Source organism: Nipponia nippon, unplaced genomic scaffold (genome assembly GCF_047370975.1).
Source record: "Nipponia nippon isolate SJK-2023a ecotype South Korea unplaced genomic scaffold, ASM4737097v1 scaffold_57, whole genome shotgun sequence".
NCBI classification, from domain to species: domain Eukaryota; kingdom Metazoa; phylum Chordata; class Aves; order Pelecaniformes; family Threskiornithidae; genus Nipponia; species Nipponia nippon.
The window spans coordinates 301,262-317,218 of NW_028262377.1; the positions used below are offsets into that span (position 1 = coordinate 301,262).

Consider the following 15,957-nt stretch of genomic DNA (forward strand, 5'->3'; position numbering starts at 1 on the left):
TATGTTTTCAACTCCTATTAAAGGATGAAACAGAAATGCAGAAGGACTTACAGGATCAAAATCCTGGCTTGAAGTTTTTTCTGTTAAGAAGCTTTAAACAGCATGCTCAAATCAGAGCAATGAAGCAAGACTAAAGAGGATTCTGTTACTTGGATGTTGGGTCCTGTGTTACTAAACACCCCAAGCAAGAACAGAGCTCTTCATGCACTGGTCATCTCTCTGTATGCTGGTTGGGAAAGAAATATTTGTTATGACACTTGTTTGCCTACATTATGTTTCCAGAGAATAGTATTGACCCATATATAAAATATTTGAGAGCATCAAACTCCACTTGATTAAAGTTTAAAGTTTAAAATGACTTCTTAAATGTTATCTGGAACATGATTATTCAAGCCATACATGTAATATGCTCCAACATATACGTAAAAATATTACTTTTCTGTCCTTTAGGCGCACAAACCAAACTCCACTTGATTAAAGTTTAAAATGACTTCTTAAATGTTATCTGGAACATGATTATTCAAGCCATACATGTAATATGCTCCAACATATACGTAAAAATATTACTTTTCTGTCCTTTAGGCGCACAAACCAAAGGTAATAACATTAATGAATTACTAGTAAACTACGCTTACCAAATATATTACAGAATATTCCAGAAAAGATGCATCTCACCTGGACAGCATATCAGTAGCAGCACATAATCAGTCTTAAAAGCTTTAATTGTACCATTTTCCTATAGTTCTAGCTTGTACCATTCCTAGTCCATTAAGACCTACCTTTCTCAATGATTTCTTGCCAAAACAGGATCAGAATGACCCGCACAATGTATAATTGCAGGCTTACACTCTGAGAGCTTAAAAGGGCCAGCAAATTCTCCATACAGCCGAAAGAAAGGTTTTATATTTCAAGTAGGATAAAAAGGAATTTTTTAAAATCAACTTTTCTTTATTTTGTATGGTAGACATTAGACTAGTAAAGGTACAACTTAAGTAACTTGTCAAACACTAAATGAAAATTATTTTTATTTACTACATTTAGTTTTACCTCTTAAATACAATCCCCAATTTTATATGAAGTTATAATTAATACCATTAATTTTCTAACATGACACTCCCAATAAATCAAGAAATCTAAGAGGCTTAATAAAGAAGATAAATACACGAAAGAAATTAAAGTACTAAAAATTGAAGGAATATCAAAGTACAGAAAAAGACAGTCTAGGGTAACACAGACATTCTGAGACCAGGAATGCCAAACTGTCTATCTATTACTTTTCATAGTCAACATAAGTTCATTATTATTCATTGCAAAGCATTCCCCACCCCACCCCCCCGCCAATGTGATAAATTGACATTTAATACAGAGAAATTTCTAACCACCTTGCTTATATCCATCAGCTCAGCATCAAGCTGGGAGACTGCATCTTGCACTGAAGACTGATGGGAATACCGCCACTGTAATGTTTCTTGTATTTGAAGATAGATCCTTGCAACCTTGTTTAAAAAAAACCCCAAAGAAGATTGGATTAATTTAATCAAAGCTTAAGAACACACCCAGAATTAACTTTAACTTATTTAAATGTAGAAATGTTACTGTCTTACACCTCAAAGTCTCCTATCAGCTGCATAACTTTGCCATGTTGTGAAGAAAGCACAGAAAACTGTTTCTACAGAACTGGTAATAAAAATATCATGTGCCAACGAGACAAAGCGAAATAATAAATTTACAGTGTAGCTTAGATTAATATTTTTTCTTACTTCCATTTTCTCTTCCAGTTCATGTAGGAATTCACCATCTGCAGCTATAGAGGATATGGCAGTGGAACTTTTGGCACTCAAAATGGCACATGCAATGTATTCAAGACGCTGCTGAAGAGAAATTTCTGTGCTGCAAAACAAATATTCAAAGTGTAAAATGGGTACTTAGTATAATTATTTGAGGGTTAGTTATATTCTTACTAGATCCTGGGAATGTGACTTCTCCTGATTTTACTAAATCATGCATGAGATTACCCAACCATGTAAACCCCATCTTTGTGCAGGCTCAGTTTTAGAGTACTTCTCAATCCACTGCTCCACAGTTACACTATCAATCACATTATAAAGTTCTGTGTAAGAAATGACCACTTAATATATGGTACTTAAAACAGGAAATACATTGCAAGCTAATGAATAATACATAAAATAAATATTTCATTTTTTCCCAATAATGCCATGGATTAAAAACTAACATATTCCATTCATTTAAAATTTTTTTTGCAGATGTCCTTGGGCATCGTCCTTTTCTTGTCCTTGTCCTTTTCTTAAAATACCTAAATTAGGTATTTTAAAATACCTAAATTAAGTATTTTAAAATACCTGTTAGGTATTTTAAGAAAACCTATTAGGTTTTGATTTTATTTTTCAATTACCTCAATATATGCAATAGATCACACATAATCCATACCTATGCAGGTTGGCCAACTTAGCCAAGACTCTGGCTGCATTACTAAAATTTCTGTTCTTTTCAAAGTATCTCCAAAGTAAATCTATATATTTGACTTTGTTTGGGTCAATCTTGGTCATCTGCACAAGGTAGGGTTCCAAAAAGGGGGCAGTCACCTGCAAAGGTCATAAAGATAACATTTATATTCTTGCGCTCTCCTCTTTTTTTAAAGCATCAGCATTATTACTGATAATACTGATACTTCCAGCCCAGTGGAACCATCCAACAAATTATTTCCTTGAATAGAGATGAGCTCACCTGTAACAGTTTGTCAGCCAAATCAACTTGTATCAACCAGTTATAAAGTGAAATACTAAAGAGTTCATCTGTTGAACGCTGAGCCAGCTTTAGCATTTGTTCAAACTAAGGGAAGAAAAGGCCAAAGCTGCTATTCCAGAAGTGGTTACATTACATCAAGCACTATGTATGCATGCGACAATATTTAGGTTCATATGTTATTTGCATATCATCATTTTTTATGAACACTCTGTACATAAAGAAGCCAATTCATGACAAATCTTGACGATTATCTACTTCACTAAACTATTCCATTTTTTTTTTAAATAATAAATTCTACACCCCTTCAAATCACACTATTTCTGGAGTGCAGTCATGATTTTTTTTTTTTTGTAAGTTTCTTACATGGTGTCCTGCTTCTTCATTGCTTAGCATGTTGGGGTCAGACGACAGCACTGGAGGACCTGGCTTTTTGGGTACACTGGGAGACTGAGGAGCAACTTTACTTTGATTTACTAACTCTTGAAGGGTGTCAGTGATACACTTGTAGCTATTCATTCTGTAAATAGAGCAAAAGAAAATAAAAGCCTCACAATTTTCATTGCAACTATCTGAAATGCTCTTCTCAAATGTTGTTATTGTATGCCTTTGTAAACATAATTACTAAAATGAAAAAAGGTCATAGATTATTGTCAGCTAGTTGCCACAATATCTAGTTTGTTCTCAATCATCTAACAAATATTTCTGTAATGTTCAGATCACAATGTTTTCTGCATATATCAGTTTACCCTCTGTTCCAAATTAAGTTGGTGCCGTATCAATGATAATCAAGGAAATAATGTTGGGCAAAACCATCTATATTCTGTCCCTTATTATAAAATGCTTGTTTGTCATTACCCTCCATACCTTCCCCAAAAGAGCTGCTTTTCCAGTCACCTGAAATAAAGCACCCCATATAACGGTAACAAGGTATCCTGAAAACTTGCCTCTCTTGAAAAGCTTGGAGTCCAACAACATCCTCTTCTGGTTCTCCATTTTTATAGAAATGAAGGCCAAGACCTTGGGGATCTTTCTTCTCAGCAGCTGTAAGAGAGAGTTCTACTACTCCCTCATAGAAACGCACTAGGAAAAAAAAGACCAAATAGCACTGTTCATTACTGTATTAAATCTATTACAAAATAGTAAGTGACATCAAACACTTCCCATTTTAGCAAGCAAGAAAAAATAAACCTTATTCACTCTGGTCTGTACCTTATGAAGGTTTATGTCTGTGCTGCAGCAGGTATACCTCTGAAGGGATTGTGGCCCAAGGATAAGTCCACACTGGAGAAGGTACACCTCGAAGCACCTGTGGCTGTGGATAAGTCCATTCTGCAGCAGGTACACCTTGAAGCATCAGTGGCTGTGCATGAGGTCATGCTGGAGCACCTCAAAGCGTGTGGCCATGGATAAGCCCACGACAGAGCAGGTACTCCCCTGGAGGGACTGCAGCTATAGGTAAAGCCATGTTGGAGCAGGTTTACTTCTGAAGGGACTGTAGCTGTGGGTAAGGCCATGTTGGAGCAGGTATATCTCTGAAGGCATTGTGGCCCATGGAGAAGGCCACGCTGGAACAGGTGCACCTCTAAGCGAGTGTGGCTGTGGATAAGTCTATGCCACAGCAGGTATGCCCCTGGAAAGACTGTGTGTATGGTGAGCAATTGTATAGTGTATCACTTGCTTTGTATATTATTATTATTATTATTATTATTATTATTATTATTATTATTATTATTATTATTATTGCTATTGCTATTGCTATTACTACTATTCTATTTCATTTTACTTCAATTATTAAACTGTTATCTCAACCTACGAGTTTTCTCACTTTCACCCTTCCAGTTCTCTCTCCCATCCGCTGGGGTGGGGGGAGTGAGTGAGCGGCTGTGTGGTGCTTAGTTGCTGGCTGGGGTTAAACCACAACAGTCCTTTTTGGCGTCCAACGTGGGGTCCAAAGGGTTTGAGATAATAACAGATTAACCAGAGTGTATTAAGGAATTTGTATCTGTTAACAGTTGCCGGTCATAATTTTGATTCATCTGTTCTCACTATTAGTCTACCTGATCTGCACCATGCTCTTGTTTTTGCAGTACCTGTTAAAGATTGGTGTTGGGTGTTGCAGTTTGCTGTGCTCTGCCGTGATTAGTGATGTTTTGCCTGGGAGATTTGTTATTAAAACACTGACCTTGAGTGTTATCTGGTATTTGGGTTCTGTAGTGAAGCCATCACTGTACTTCGGGTACCACCTCATGGAGACAATTAGCAATTATACCTCTTCCTCTGAGAGGTTTTCTGTGGAGGAAATAAAGAATGGCACCTTCGCTGCCTTCTTCTATGATGTTTCCTCCTTCATTACAACAACTTTTCAGTATCTTGAACATCCTTGGGTAGTTAAGATCTATCTATTGGTATTTCTTGGGAATATTGTTTTGGTTTTGTCTAAGGTTAATAAGCAGTTTAAGAATATCATCTAGAGATCTGCCCCAAGGCTGGATAGTTATGAGTGGCAGGGTGTGTGGGAGAGCATGGGCAAGTACCTAGGACAGTGGGCACCTCCAATGTTTTGGAACTTCACCCCTGAACAAGTGCAGAATCCTGAAAAATTAGTAGAACATTTGGAAACAGTACGCTGTCACCCTGGCAATTCTAGGGAGACACAAATCACTGTAATGTGCTGGGGCCTGGCCCATGCCTACCGAGCCGTATTCAACACTATTCAGAACCCTCAAGGGGAAGAGAAGGCCTCTGGATCTGACGACAAGGCGACAGGCACTGCAGCTACACCAGCCCTGGTGACAGGCGCTGTGGCTATGCCAGTCCCGGCGACAGGCGCTGTGGCTATGCCAGCCCCAGCGATAGGCACTGAGGCTACGCCAGCCCCGGCAACAGGCGCTGTGGCTACGCCAGAGAACCAACCTGTGCCAGTATCAGTCGCCCCTATACAGAAGAAAAAAGACACAAGGAAATCAACTCGTTTAGTAAGGGCTGATGATGAACCAGGGCCATCACAGGAACAGGAGGAGGAAGAGGCAGAACCCACAAATGAGATGGTAACAACCCGATCTCTGTCCCTGAGTGAGCTGCGAGATATGCGAAAAGATTTCAGTCGTCGTCCAGGCGAGCACATCATCACCTGGCTGCTCCGATGCTGGGATAATGGGGCCAGTAGCCTGGAATTAGAGGGTAGGGAAGCCAAGCAGCTGGGATCCCTTTCTAGGGAAGGGGGCACTGACAAAAAGATTGGAAAAGGGGCAAAAGTCCTCAGCCTCTGGAGGTGACTCCTGTCAGGCGTGAAGGAAAGGTATCCCTTCAAGGAAGATGTTATGTGTCACCCAGGCAAGTGGACCACCATGGAGAGAGGTATCCAGTACCTGAGGGAATTAGCCATGCTGGAGGTGATTTATGGTGACCTGAACAACAAGCAGTTATCCAAAGATCAAGATGAAGTCCAGTGCACACGACCCATGTGGCGGAAGTTTGTACGGAGCGCACCATCATCGTATGCAAACTCTTTGGCAATAATGACCTGGAAAGGTAAAGAGGGACCAACGGTGGATGAAATGGCTGGCCAGCTCCGACAATACGAAGAAAGTCTCTCTTCCTCCCTATGGGCCTGCATCTTGGCTGTGGAGAAACTGCCTGACGTGCTAGCTGAGAAATTATCCCGGGAGTTCCAGCGATTCAAAGAGGTCATGTCCTACTCCTCACCTGTACGGACCAGTATCTCGGCCATTAGGAGTAAGCCCCCCTCTGCTCAAGAGAGAAGATATAGTGGATACACACCACGGGCCACCCTGTGGTTTTATCTGCGTGACCACGGAGAGGACATGAGGAAGTGGGATGGAAAACCTATCTCGACCCTAGAGGCACGGGTACGTGAGTTGCAAGGAAAAACAACTACAAAAGGTGGTTCTCCCAGGAAAATTGCTGCTCCAGTTTCCAGTGGGCAGTTCCCCAGACAGGGTAGAAGGGCTGATCTTACTCCTGATCTTAATAAAGGGATTTTTGATTCGCATTTACAAGAAGTGAGTAACGAATGCTATGACCAGGACTAGAGGGGCCCTGCCTCCAGCCAGGTGGAGGAAAGGGACAACCAGGTGTACTGGACTGTGTGGATTCGATGGCCTGGCACATCAGACCCACAGGAGTAAAAGGCTCTAGTAGACACCGGTGCACAGTGTACCCTAATGCCATCAAGCTATGAAGGGGCAGAACCCATCTGTATTTCTGGAGTGATAGGGGGATCCCAGCAGCTGACTGTATTGGAGGCTGAAGTGAGCTTAACCGGGAAGGAGTGGCAGAAGCACCCCATTGTGACTGGCCCAGAGGCTCCGTGCATCCTTGGCATAGACTACCTCAGGAAAGGGTATTTCAAGGACCCAAAAGGGTACCGGTGGGCTTTTGGTATAGCTGCCTTGGAGACAGAGGAAATTAAACAGCTGTCTACCCTTCCCGGTCTCTCAAAGGACCCTTCTATTGTGGGGTTGCTATGGGTCGAAGAACAACAGGTGCCAATCGCTACCACAACGGTGCACTGGTGGCAATATCGCACCAACAGAGACTCCCTGATTCCCATCCATGAGCTGATTCGTCAACTGGGGAGCCAAGGAGTGATCAGCAAGACTCGCTCACCCTTTAACAGTCCCATATGGCCAGTGCAAAAGTCTAATGGAGAGTGGAGACAAACAGTAGACTATTGGGGCCTGAACGAAGTCACACCGCCACTGAGCGCTGCCGTGCTAGACATGCTAGAACTTCAATACAAATTGGAGTCAAAGGCAGCCAAGTGGTATGCCACAATTGACATCGCTAATGTGTTCCTCTCAATCCCTTTGGCAGCAGAGTGCAGGCCACAGTTTGCTTTCACTTGGAGGGGTATCCAGTACACCTGGAATCGACTGCCCCAGGGATGGAAACACAGCCCCACCATTTGCCATGGACTGATCCAGACTGCATTGGAACAGGGTGGGGCTCCGGAACACCTGCAGTACATTGATGACATCATCATGTGGGGCAACACAGCAGAAGAGGTTTTTGAGAAAGGGAAGAAAATAGTCCAAATTCTTCTGGAGGCTGGCTTTGCCATAAAACAAAGTAAGGTCAAGGGATCTGCACAGGAGATCCAGTTTTTAGGAATAAAATGGCAAGATGGGCATCGTCAGATCCCAATGGATGTGATCAACAAAATGACAGCCATGTCTCCACCAACCAGCAAAAGGAAACACAAGCTTTCTTGGGTGTTGTGGGTTTTTGGAGAATGCATGTTCCAAATTACAGTCTCATCGTAAGCCCTCTCTATCAAGTGACCCGGAAGAAGAACGATTTCAAATGGGGCCCTGAGCAACGACAAGCCTTTGAACAAATTAAGCAGGAGACAGTTGATGCAGTAGCCCTTGGGCCAGTCCGGGCAGGACAAGATGTAAAAAATGTGCTCTACACCACAGCCGGGGAGAACAGCCCTCCCTGGAGCCTCTGGCAGAAAGCAGCAGGGGAGACTCGAGGTCGACCCCTAGGGTTTTGGAGTCAGGGATACAGAGGATCTGAGGCCCGCTATTCTCCACCTGAAAAAGAGATATAGGCAGCATATGAAGGGGTTCGAGCTGCTTCGGAAGTGGTTGGTACTGAAGCACAGCTCCTCCTGGCACCCCGACTGCCAGTGCTGGGCTGGATGTTCAAAGGAAGGATCCCCTGTACACATCAGACAACTGATGCTCCATTGATTAAGTGGGTCACACTGACCACACAACAGGCTCGAATAGGAAACCCCAGTTGACCAGGAATCTTGGAAGTGATCCTGGACTGGCCAGAAGGCAAAGATTTCAGAATATCACCAGAGGAGGAGGTGACGCGTGCTGAGGAGGCCCCGCTGTATAATAAACTGCCAGAAAATGAGAAGCAATATGCCCTGTTCGCTGATGGGTCCTGTTGTCTTGTGGGGAAGCATTGGAGGTGGAAGGCTGCTGTATGGAGTCCTGTATGACAAGTTGCAGAAACTGCTGAAGGAGAAGGTGAATCGAGTCAGTATGCAGAGGTGAAGGCCATCCAGCTGGCTTTAGATATTGCCGAACGAGAAAAGCGGCCAGTGCTCTGTCTCTGTACTGACTCATGGATGGTGGCAAATGCCCTGTGGGAGTGGTTGCAGCAATGGAAGCAGAGCAACTGGCAGCGCAGAGGCAAACCCATCTGGGCTGCCTCATTGTGGCAAGATATTGCTGCCCGGATAGAGAACCTGGATGTAGAAGTATGTCACGTAGATGCTCATGTACCCAAGAGTCGGGCCACTGAAGAACATCAAAACAACCAGCAGGTGGATCAGGCTGCTAAGATTGAAGTGGCTCAGGTGGATCTGGACTGGCAACATGAGGGTGAATTATTTCTAGCTCAGTGGGCCCATGACACCTCAGGCCATCAAGGAAGAGATGCAACATAGAGATGGGCTCGTGATCGAGGGGTGGGCTTGACCGTGGACACTATTGCACAGGTTATCCATGAATGCGAGACGTGCGCTGCGATCAAGCGAGCCAAGCGGTACAAGCCTCTCTGGTATGGAGGACGATGGATGAAATATCAATATGGAGAGGCCTGGCAGATTGATTATATCACACTCCCACAAACCCACCAAGGCAAGCGCCATGTGCTTACAGTGGTGGAAGCAACCACCGGATGCCTGGAAACATATCCCGTGACCCATGCCACCGCCCGGAACGCTATCCTGGGCCTTGAAAAGCAAGTCCTATGGCGACATGGCCCCCCAGAAAGAATTGAGTCAGACAACGGGACTCATTTCCGAAACAACCTCATAGGCACCTGGGCCAAAGAGCATGGCGCTGAGTGGGTATATCACATCCCCTGTCATGCACCAGCCTCCGGGAAAATCGAACGATACAATGGACTGTTAAAGACTACACAGAGAGCAATGGGTGGTGGGACATTCAAACACTGGGATACGCATTTAGCAAAGGTCACCTGGTTTTTGTCAACACTAGGGGATCTGCCAATCGAGCTGGCCCTGCCCAATCAAGACCTTTACGTACTGTAGAGGGGGATAAAGTCCCTGTAGTGCACATAAAAAATACGCTGGGGAAGACGGTCTGGGTTACTCCTGCCTCAGGCAGAGGTAAACCCATTCGTGGGATTGCTTTTGCTCAAGGACCTGGGTGCACTTGGTGGGTGATGCGGGAGGATGGGGAAGTCCGATGTGTACCTCAAGGGGATTTGATTTGGGGCGAAAATAGCCAATGAACTGAATTGTATAATGTTAGTTGCTATATAATGCTGTATGTCATCACTTCTATGGTGGCTATATGCCCTATCAACAGTATACAGTAAGAATCACCCAGATTAATGAAGAATGAACTTTGATGAAACCGAGCAAAGTGCAGAGGTGATGGAACCAGAACTGGCTTCAGCATGCAACAATCCAACACCACACACCATCTCTCCTGCCCTGAAAGACTGTTATGACAGATGAAGCCCCAAGTCATGGACTAAATGAACTCAACAAATGTTTTCGACGGATAGCCTATAGACTAAGGAAATTATATCTATGTGTGTGTGTGTGTATGTATATCTATCTATCTATATCTCTCTCAAAAGACTGGAAAAGTGGTGGTGATTAATTGGAATGTATTGGAAAGTGTAAGACCTGGGCATGACGTATATGGTATGGAATAAGGGGTGGATGTTTTCCTGGTTTCAGTTGGGATAGAGTTGATTTTTCTTCCTAGTAGCTGGTATAGTGCTGTGTTTTGGATTTAGTATGAGAATAATGTTGATAACACACTGATGTTTTAGTTGTTGCTAAGGAGTGCTTACACCAGTCAAGGACTTTTCAGCTTCCCATGCTCTGCCCAGTGCACAAGAAGCTGGGAGGGGGCACAGACAGGACAGCTGACCCAGACTGGCCAAAGGGCTATTCCATACCATATGACGTCATGCTCAGTATATAAACTGGGGGAGTTGGCTGGGGGGCAGCGATCGCTGCTCGGGGATGTGCTGGGCATTGGTCAGCAATTGTATAGTGTATCACTTGCTTTGCATATTATTATTGTATTTTATTATTATTACTATTACTACTATTCTATTTTATTTTACTTCAATTATTAAACTGTTCTTATCTCAACCCACGAGTTTTCTATGTTTTGGATTTGTGCTGGAAACAGTGTTGATAATACAGGGATGTTTTCGTTATTGCTGAGCAGTGCTCACACAGAGGCAAGGCCTTTTCTGCTTCTCACACCACCCCACCAGTGAGTAGGCTGGGGGTGCGCAGGAAGTATGGAGGGGACACAGCTGGGACAGCTGACCCCAACTGACCAAAGGGATATTCCACACCATATGACATCATGCTCAGCATATAAAGCTGGGAGAAGAAGAAGGAAGGGAAGGGAGGGAAGCTTGGAGTGATGGCGTTTGTCTTCCCAAGTAACCGTTACGCGTGATGGAGCCCTGCTTTCCTGGAGATGGCTGAACACCTGCCTGCCGATGGGAAGTAGTGAATGAATTCCTTGTTTTGCTTTGCTTGCGTGCACAGCTTTTGCTTTACCTATTAAACTGTCTTTATCTCAACCCACAAGTTTTCTCACTTTTACCCTTCTGATTCTCTCCCCCATCCCACTGGGGTGGGGGGAGTGAGTACACGGCTGTGTGGTGCTTAGTTGCTGGCTGGGGTTAAACCACAACAATCATGAAGTCAAAAACATTACAAATTTTTTTATTAAGAAATTATAAATAGAAGACTTGTAAAAATACTTGCTTAAATTCTTTGGCTTTTAACACAGTACTGTTTTGTGTTGCAGAAATATTTGGGATGGCAGTATAGTTTTGGAGAGAGTTTTCAAAAGTGGCAATCGAGAAGTTGTTGCAGTATGTAAAAGATTATTTTGTATTTTTAAAAGTTCCTTATACTATATCTCTTAAGCCCTGTTATAACTTCTGTTCCCAATTATAAACTGATAAGGATAAAACCCCATAATTGTCATTTGAATGTTTTCTTGATTGTATTTAAGTGCTGCGCTCTTAACTGAGGAGTAACTGTAGATGTTAAAATCTTTTTAAGTTACTATTTTGAACATTACTTTTTAAGAAACCTAACCATAATTCGATATCTGTTGTTAATTGGCAATGGCCATTTTTTTCCATGTTCAGCGATTGCACTTCCTTCATTTCTGCATACCCCCTCCAGACAAAGCCTGAAAATAAAATGCTTTAGTGGGTTACGATAAACATTGCAGTTATGTAAGGACATCATATAATTTTCCAGCATCTTCCTGGCTAACATCTTTGTGTTTCACTTTTTGTCCATGATCAAAATAACAAAATCTTTTCTGACTTTGGATGTTAACAGAATCCTGAACTGAGTAATTTCAGCAATGCAAATTAACTGCTACATAAGCTTTCCTCCTCCAGTTATAAGGTAACTGGGAGACTTTGGAAGACCTTGGCAGTTATACTCTGTGTCTTAGCAATGCTCAATCATTGTTTTAGTTTGGAGTTGGAAATAGTAAAACACAGCTGATTTGGTTATCAGAGGGGCAAACAAAGCGTCTTTAACGCTGTATATCTTCAGAGGACTATTGCCTCTTCACATATGTGCCCCCTCCTCAATGAGTGTGGTATAATCGATGTTGTGTTCTAGTGATAGCATTACTATTATGCTATTTATTTGTTGTACTCTCTTTGCATTTGTCTTTTTATTAGCTTTAGCTTAAAATTGTAAACTTTTGGAAAAATGTTTGGAAACTCTAAGCTTTCTGTAAAGAAGTTGCTTTCTGTTGCAGGTCGAAAGCAGTGTTCCATCCCACGTGCTGGAATGTGTACTACAAGAACTGAAAGGTTTACAAGAATTTCTGGATAGAAATTCACAGTTTGCTACAGTAGGAGTCCTCGGAAACCCAAGGTATTATTCATTGTGTTAAATTTACTAGTGGTGTTTCATGTCCAGCTCTTGAAAAACTGTCTGGTGCATATCTGTGTTCATTGAGTTGAAGTGTATGTATGGTCTCCAGCTTCAACTATTCAGATGCCAAAAATGAGTTGTTAAATTTAATCTTTAAAGATTCAGTATTTGTAATCGTATTAGCATCTCTTTTTATTTTGGAATTGCAGTTTCAGCACACCAGCTAATCTGCAACAGAGGCTCCTGGGTTTCATGCGACCTGATGGTGGAAGTTCTTAGCAAGTCCAACAAGTACTCCAAAGGAAATATCATGGTATGCAATTACTTTTGAACAGGAAGTATCAGGGAACGGTGCATCTGGATGTTGAATTTCTCACTTTTCCTGTTAAAAACCCTGAATAAAAATGCCTTTTTTTCCATACAAATTTGACATTTATCAATATGCCATACCCAGTAATAAGTTCTTCAGAAAGAGCACTGTAGTCTGGAAACTAACTTTGCTAGCACCTTGCTTTTGCTTTCATGCCATATCATAACATTCCATCGGGAGTAGTGCTTCTGCAGAAGCTTTAATATTGCAACTAATTAAAGCAGTCCACAAAGGAGAATACATCTCTGTGAAGAGAATCTGGAGTACAGCACAATAACATCTAGTGGTCTTGAGCCACTGCAAAACACACGTTAAATCTCTCAATCTATTAAGCTAAAATATAAGTGCTTGAACTTTAACACACTTTTAAACTTCTCTCTCATACAAAGAATTAAGTTACAATTCTGTGTAGATAAGTGTCCTCTTTATCCTATTTTCCACATTCAAATACTTTTGAAATACAAAACTAGAGTTCTTTTTTTGTTACTAATGTTCTCCATATTTCAGAAGATTTCATCTCTTCATTACAATACTTAGTAGCTGCATACCCATTTATATTTTCAGGATAGCAATTGTTAAGCAATTTGTTTGTGAGATGAGTTAGTATGTTGTCCAAATACTGTAATGCAAGTTGCCAAAGTTCCAATCACTGAAATGTCTACAAAACTTTGTTTAGAAATCAGAGTCCTGTCACACAGCCCATTTGAACTCGTGTCCTCTTTAGTGTAGCTTTTGCCCAGCACTTGCAGGCAAGTTGGGAAGTGTTGCTGATGTGCACGCAGAATTAAAGATGGGTTTGGTCCGTGTGGGTATAATCCTATTTTTTCATTTCTACTACTTTTTCTGTGCTGCTCACTTCCAACAGTGTGAATGTAAATTTAAGAAAGAAAAAAAAAAGTCATTATGTAGAATTTGGTAGACATTTAATCATTTTATTTTTCATTTTCATGCATTCCAAAACCAATAAATCCTTTTTGGATTGCTAAATGATACAATATAGTTATTTTAGCCTTATTTCTGAAATGTAAGCACTCAAAAGTAAAGACATAAATTGTTGCAATTATGTTCCATCCATGTAATAAGTATGTCCATTATATTCTTTTTGGTGAATATAATACATCTTACCAGATTTAAATGTTGCTAGCTTTCGGTGTAGTTGTTCCTTTGAAGCCTGAGCTTTAAAGATATTGTAGACAGTGTTGACCAAAGATGTAGTTAGAATTGTTCTTTCTAAAAGCAAATACAGGTAATCAAACAAGAAGGGAATATCTATGTATTTATTTTTATTTATTTTATATTAATGATAAATATATTTATAATAACTATTTCGGGGGTGGAATCAAGTTAAAAATTAAGACTGATTATGTAAATTCTGTGCACTCACATGAAGCCATACTTCTTTTTCAGAAAGGACTCCTCCTGCGTTGCATAGTTTGAAATAAATGTTAACAGATGGTATTTGTTTGGGGGAAATGTTAACATGGCACTTTCCTCTTGCCTCAGCTGAAAAAGCAAAGAGATATGTCTAGCTCTCTTTAGAGGAAAGTGCACTAGAGAGCTAGACAGCATTAATGAAGAATGGAGGAGGAAAAAATTTAAAGAACATAGTTACTTATTGACAGTCTCTTTGCTTTTTCAGCTGAGGCATAATCAGTCTTAATTTTTAACTTGATTCCACCCCCGAAATAGTTATTATAAATATATATATCATTAATATAAAATAAATAAAAATAAATACATAGATATTCAGTATTTGGACAACATACTAACTCATCTCACAAACAAATTGCTTAACAATTGCTATCCTGAAAATATAAATGGGTATGCAGCTACTAAGTATTGTAATGAAGAGATGAAATCTTCTGAAATATGGAGAACATTAGTAACAAAAAAAGAACTCTAGTTTTGTATTTCAAAAGTATTTGAATGTGGAAAATAGGATAAAGAGGACACTTATCTACACAGAATTGTAACTTAATTCTTTGTATGAGAGAGAAGTTTAAAAGTGTGTTAAAGTTCAAGCACTTATATTTTAGCTTAATAGATTGAGAGATTTAACGTGTGTTTTGCAGTGGCTCAAGACCACTAGATGTTATTGTGCTGTACTCCAGATTCTCTTCACAGAGATGTATTCTCCTTTGTGGACTGCTTTAATTAGTTGCAATATTAAAGCTTCTGCAGAAGCACTACTCCCGATGGAATGTTATGATATGGCATGAAAGCAAAAGCAAGGTGCTAGCAAAGTTAGTTTCCAGACTACAGTGCTCTTTCTGAAGAACTTATTACTGGGTATGGCATATTGATAAATGTCAAATTTGTATGGAAAAAAAGGCATTTTTATTCAGGGTTTTTAACAGGAAAAGTGAGAAATTCAACATCCAGATGCACCGTTCCCTGATACTTCCTGTTCAAAAGTAATTGCATACCATGATATTTCCTTTGGAGTACTTGTTGGACTTGCTAAGAACTTCCACCATCAGGTCGCATGAAACCCAGGAGCCTCTGTTGCAGATTAGCTGGTGTGCTGAAACTGCAATTCCAAAATAAAAAGAGATGCTAATACGATTACAAATACTGAATCTTTAAAGATTAAATTTAACAACTCATTTTTGGCATCTGAATAGTTGAAGCTGGAGACCATACATACACTTCAACTCAATGAACACAGATATGCACCAGACAGTTTTTCAAGAGCTGGACATGAAACACCACTAGTAAATTTAACACAATGAATAATACCTTGGGTTTCCGAGGACTCCTACTGTAGCAAACTGTGAATTTCTATCCAGAAATTCTTGTAAACCTTTCAGTTCTTGTAGTACACATTCCAGCACGTGGGATGGAACACTGCTTTCGACCTGCAACAGAAAGCAACTTCTTTACAGAAAGCTTAGAGTTTCCAAACATTTTTCCAAAAGTTTACAAT

At 41.0% G+C, this 15,957-nt stretch overlaps 1 protein-coding gene across 1 annotated transcript; it reads right to left on the bottom strand.

The window, feature by feature from the left end:
* Positions 1 to 33: 33 nt before the first annotated feature.
* Positions 34 to 3,265, bottom strand: LOC104012247 (nuclear pore complex protein Nup155-like). The gene is made up of 4 exons (XM_087735448.1): positions 3,130 to 3,265; positions 1,761 to 1,890; positions 1,383 to 1,496; positions 34 to 226 (listed from the first exon to the last, which is right to left on the bottom strand). Exons 1-4 carry the CDS (start codon positions 3,147 to 3,149, stop codon positions 212 to 214), a joined length of 279 nt encoding a protein of 92 aa, XP_087591574.1. The 5' UTR covers positions 3,150 to 3,265; the 3' UTR covers positions 34 to 211.
* Between the last annotated feature and the right edge of the window lie 12,692 nt (positions 3,266 to 15,957).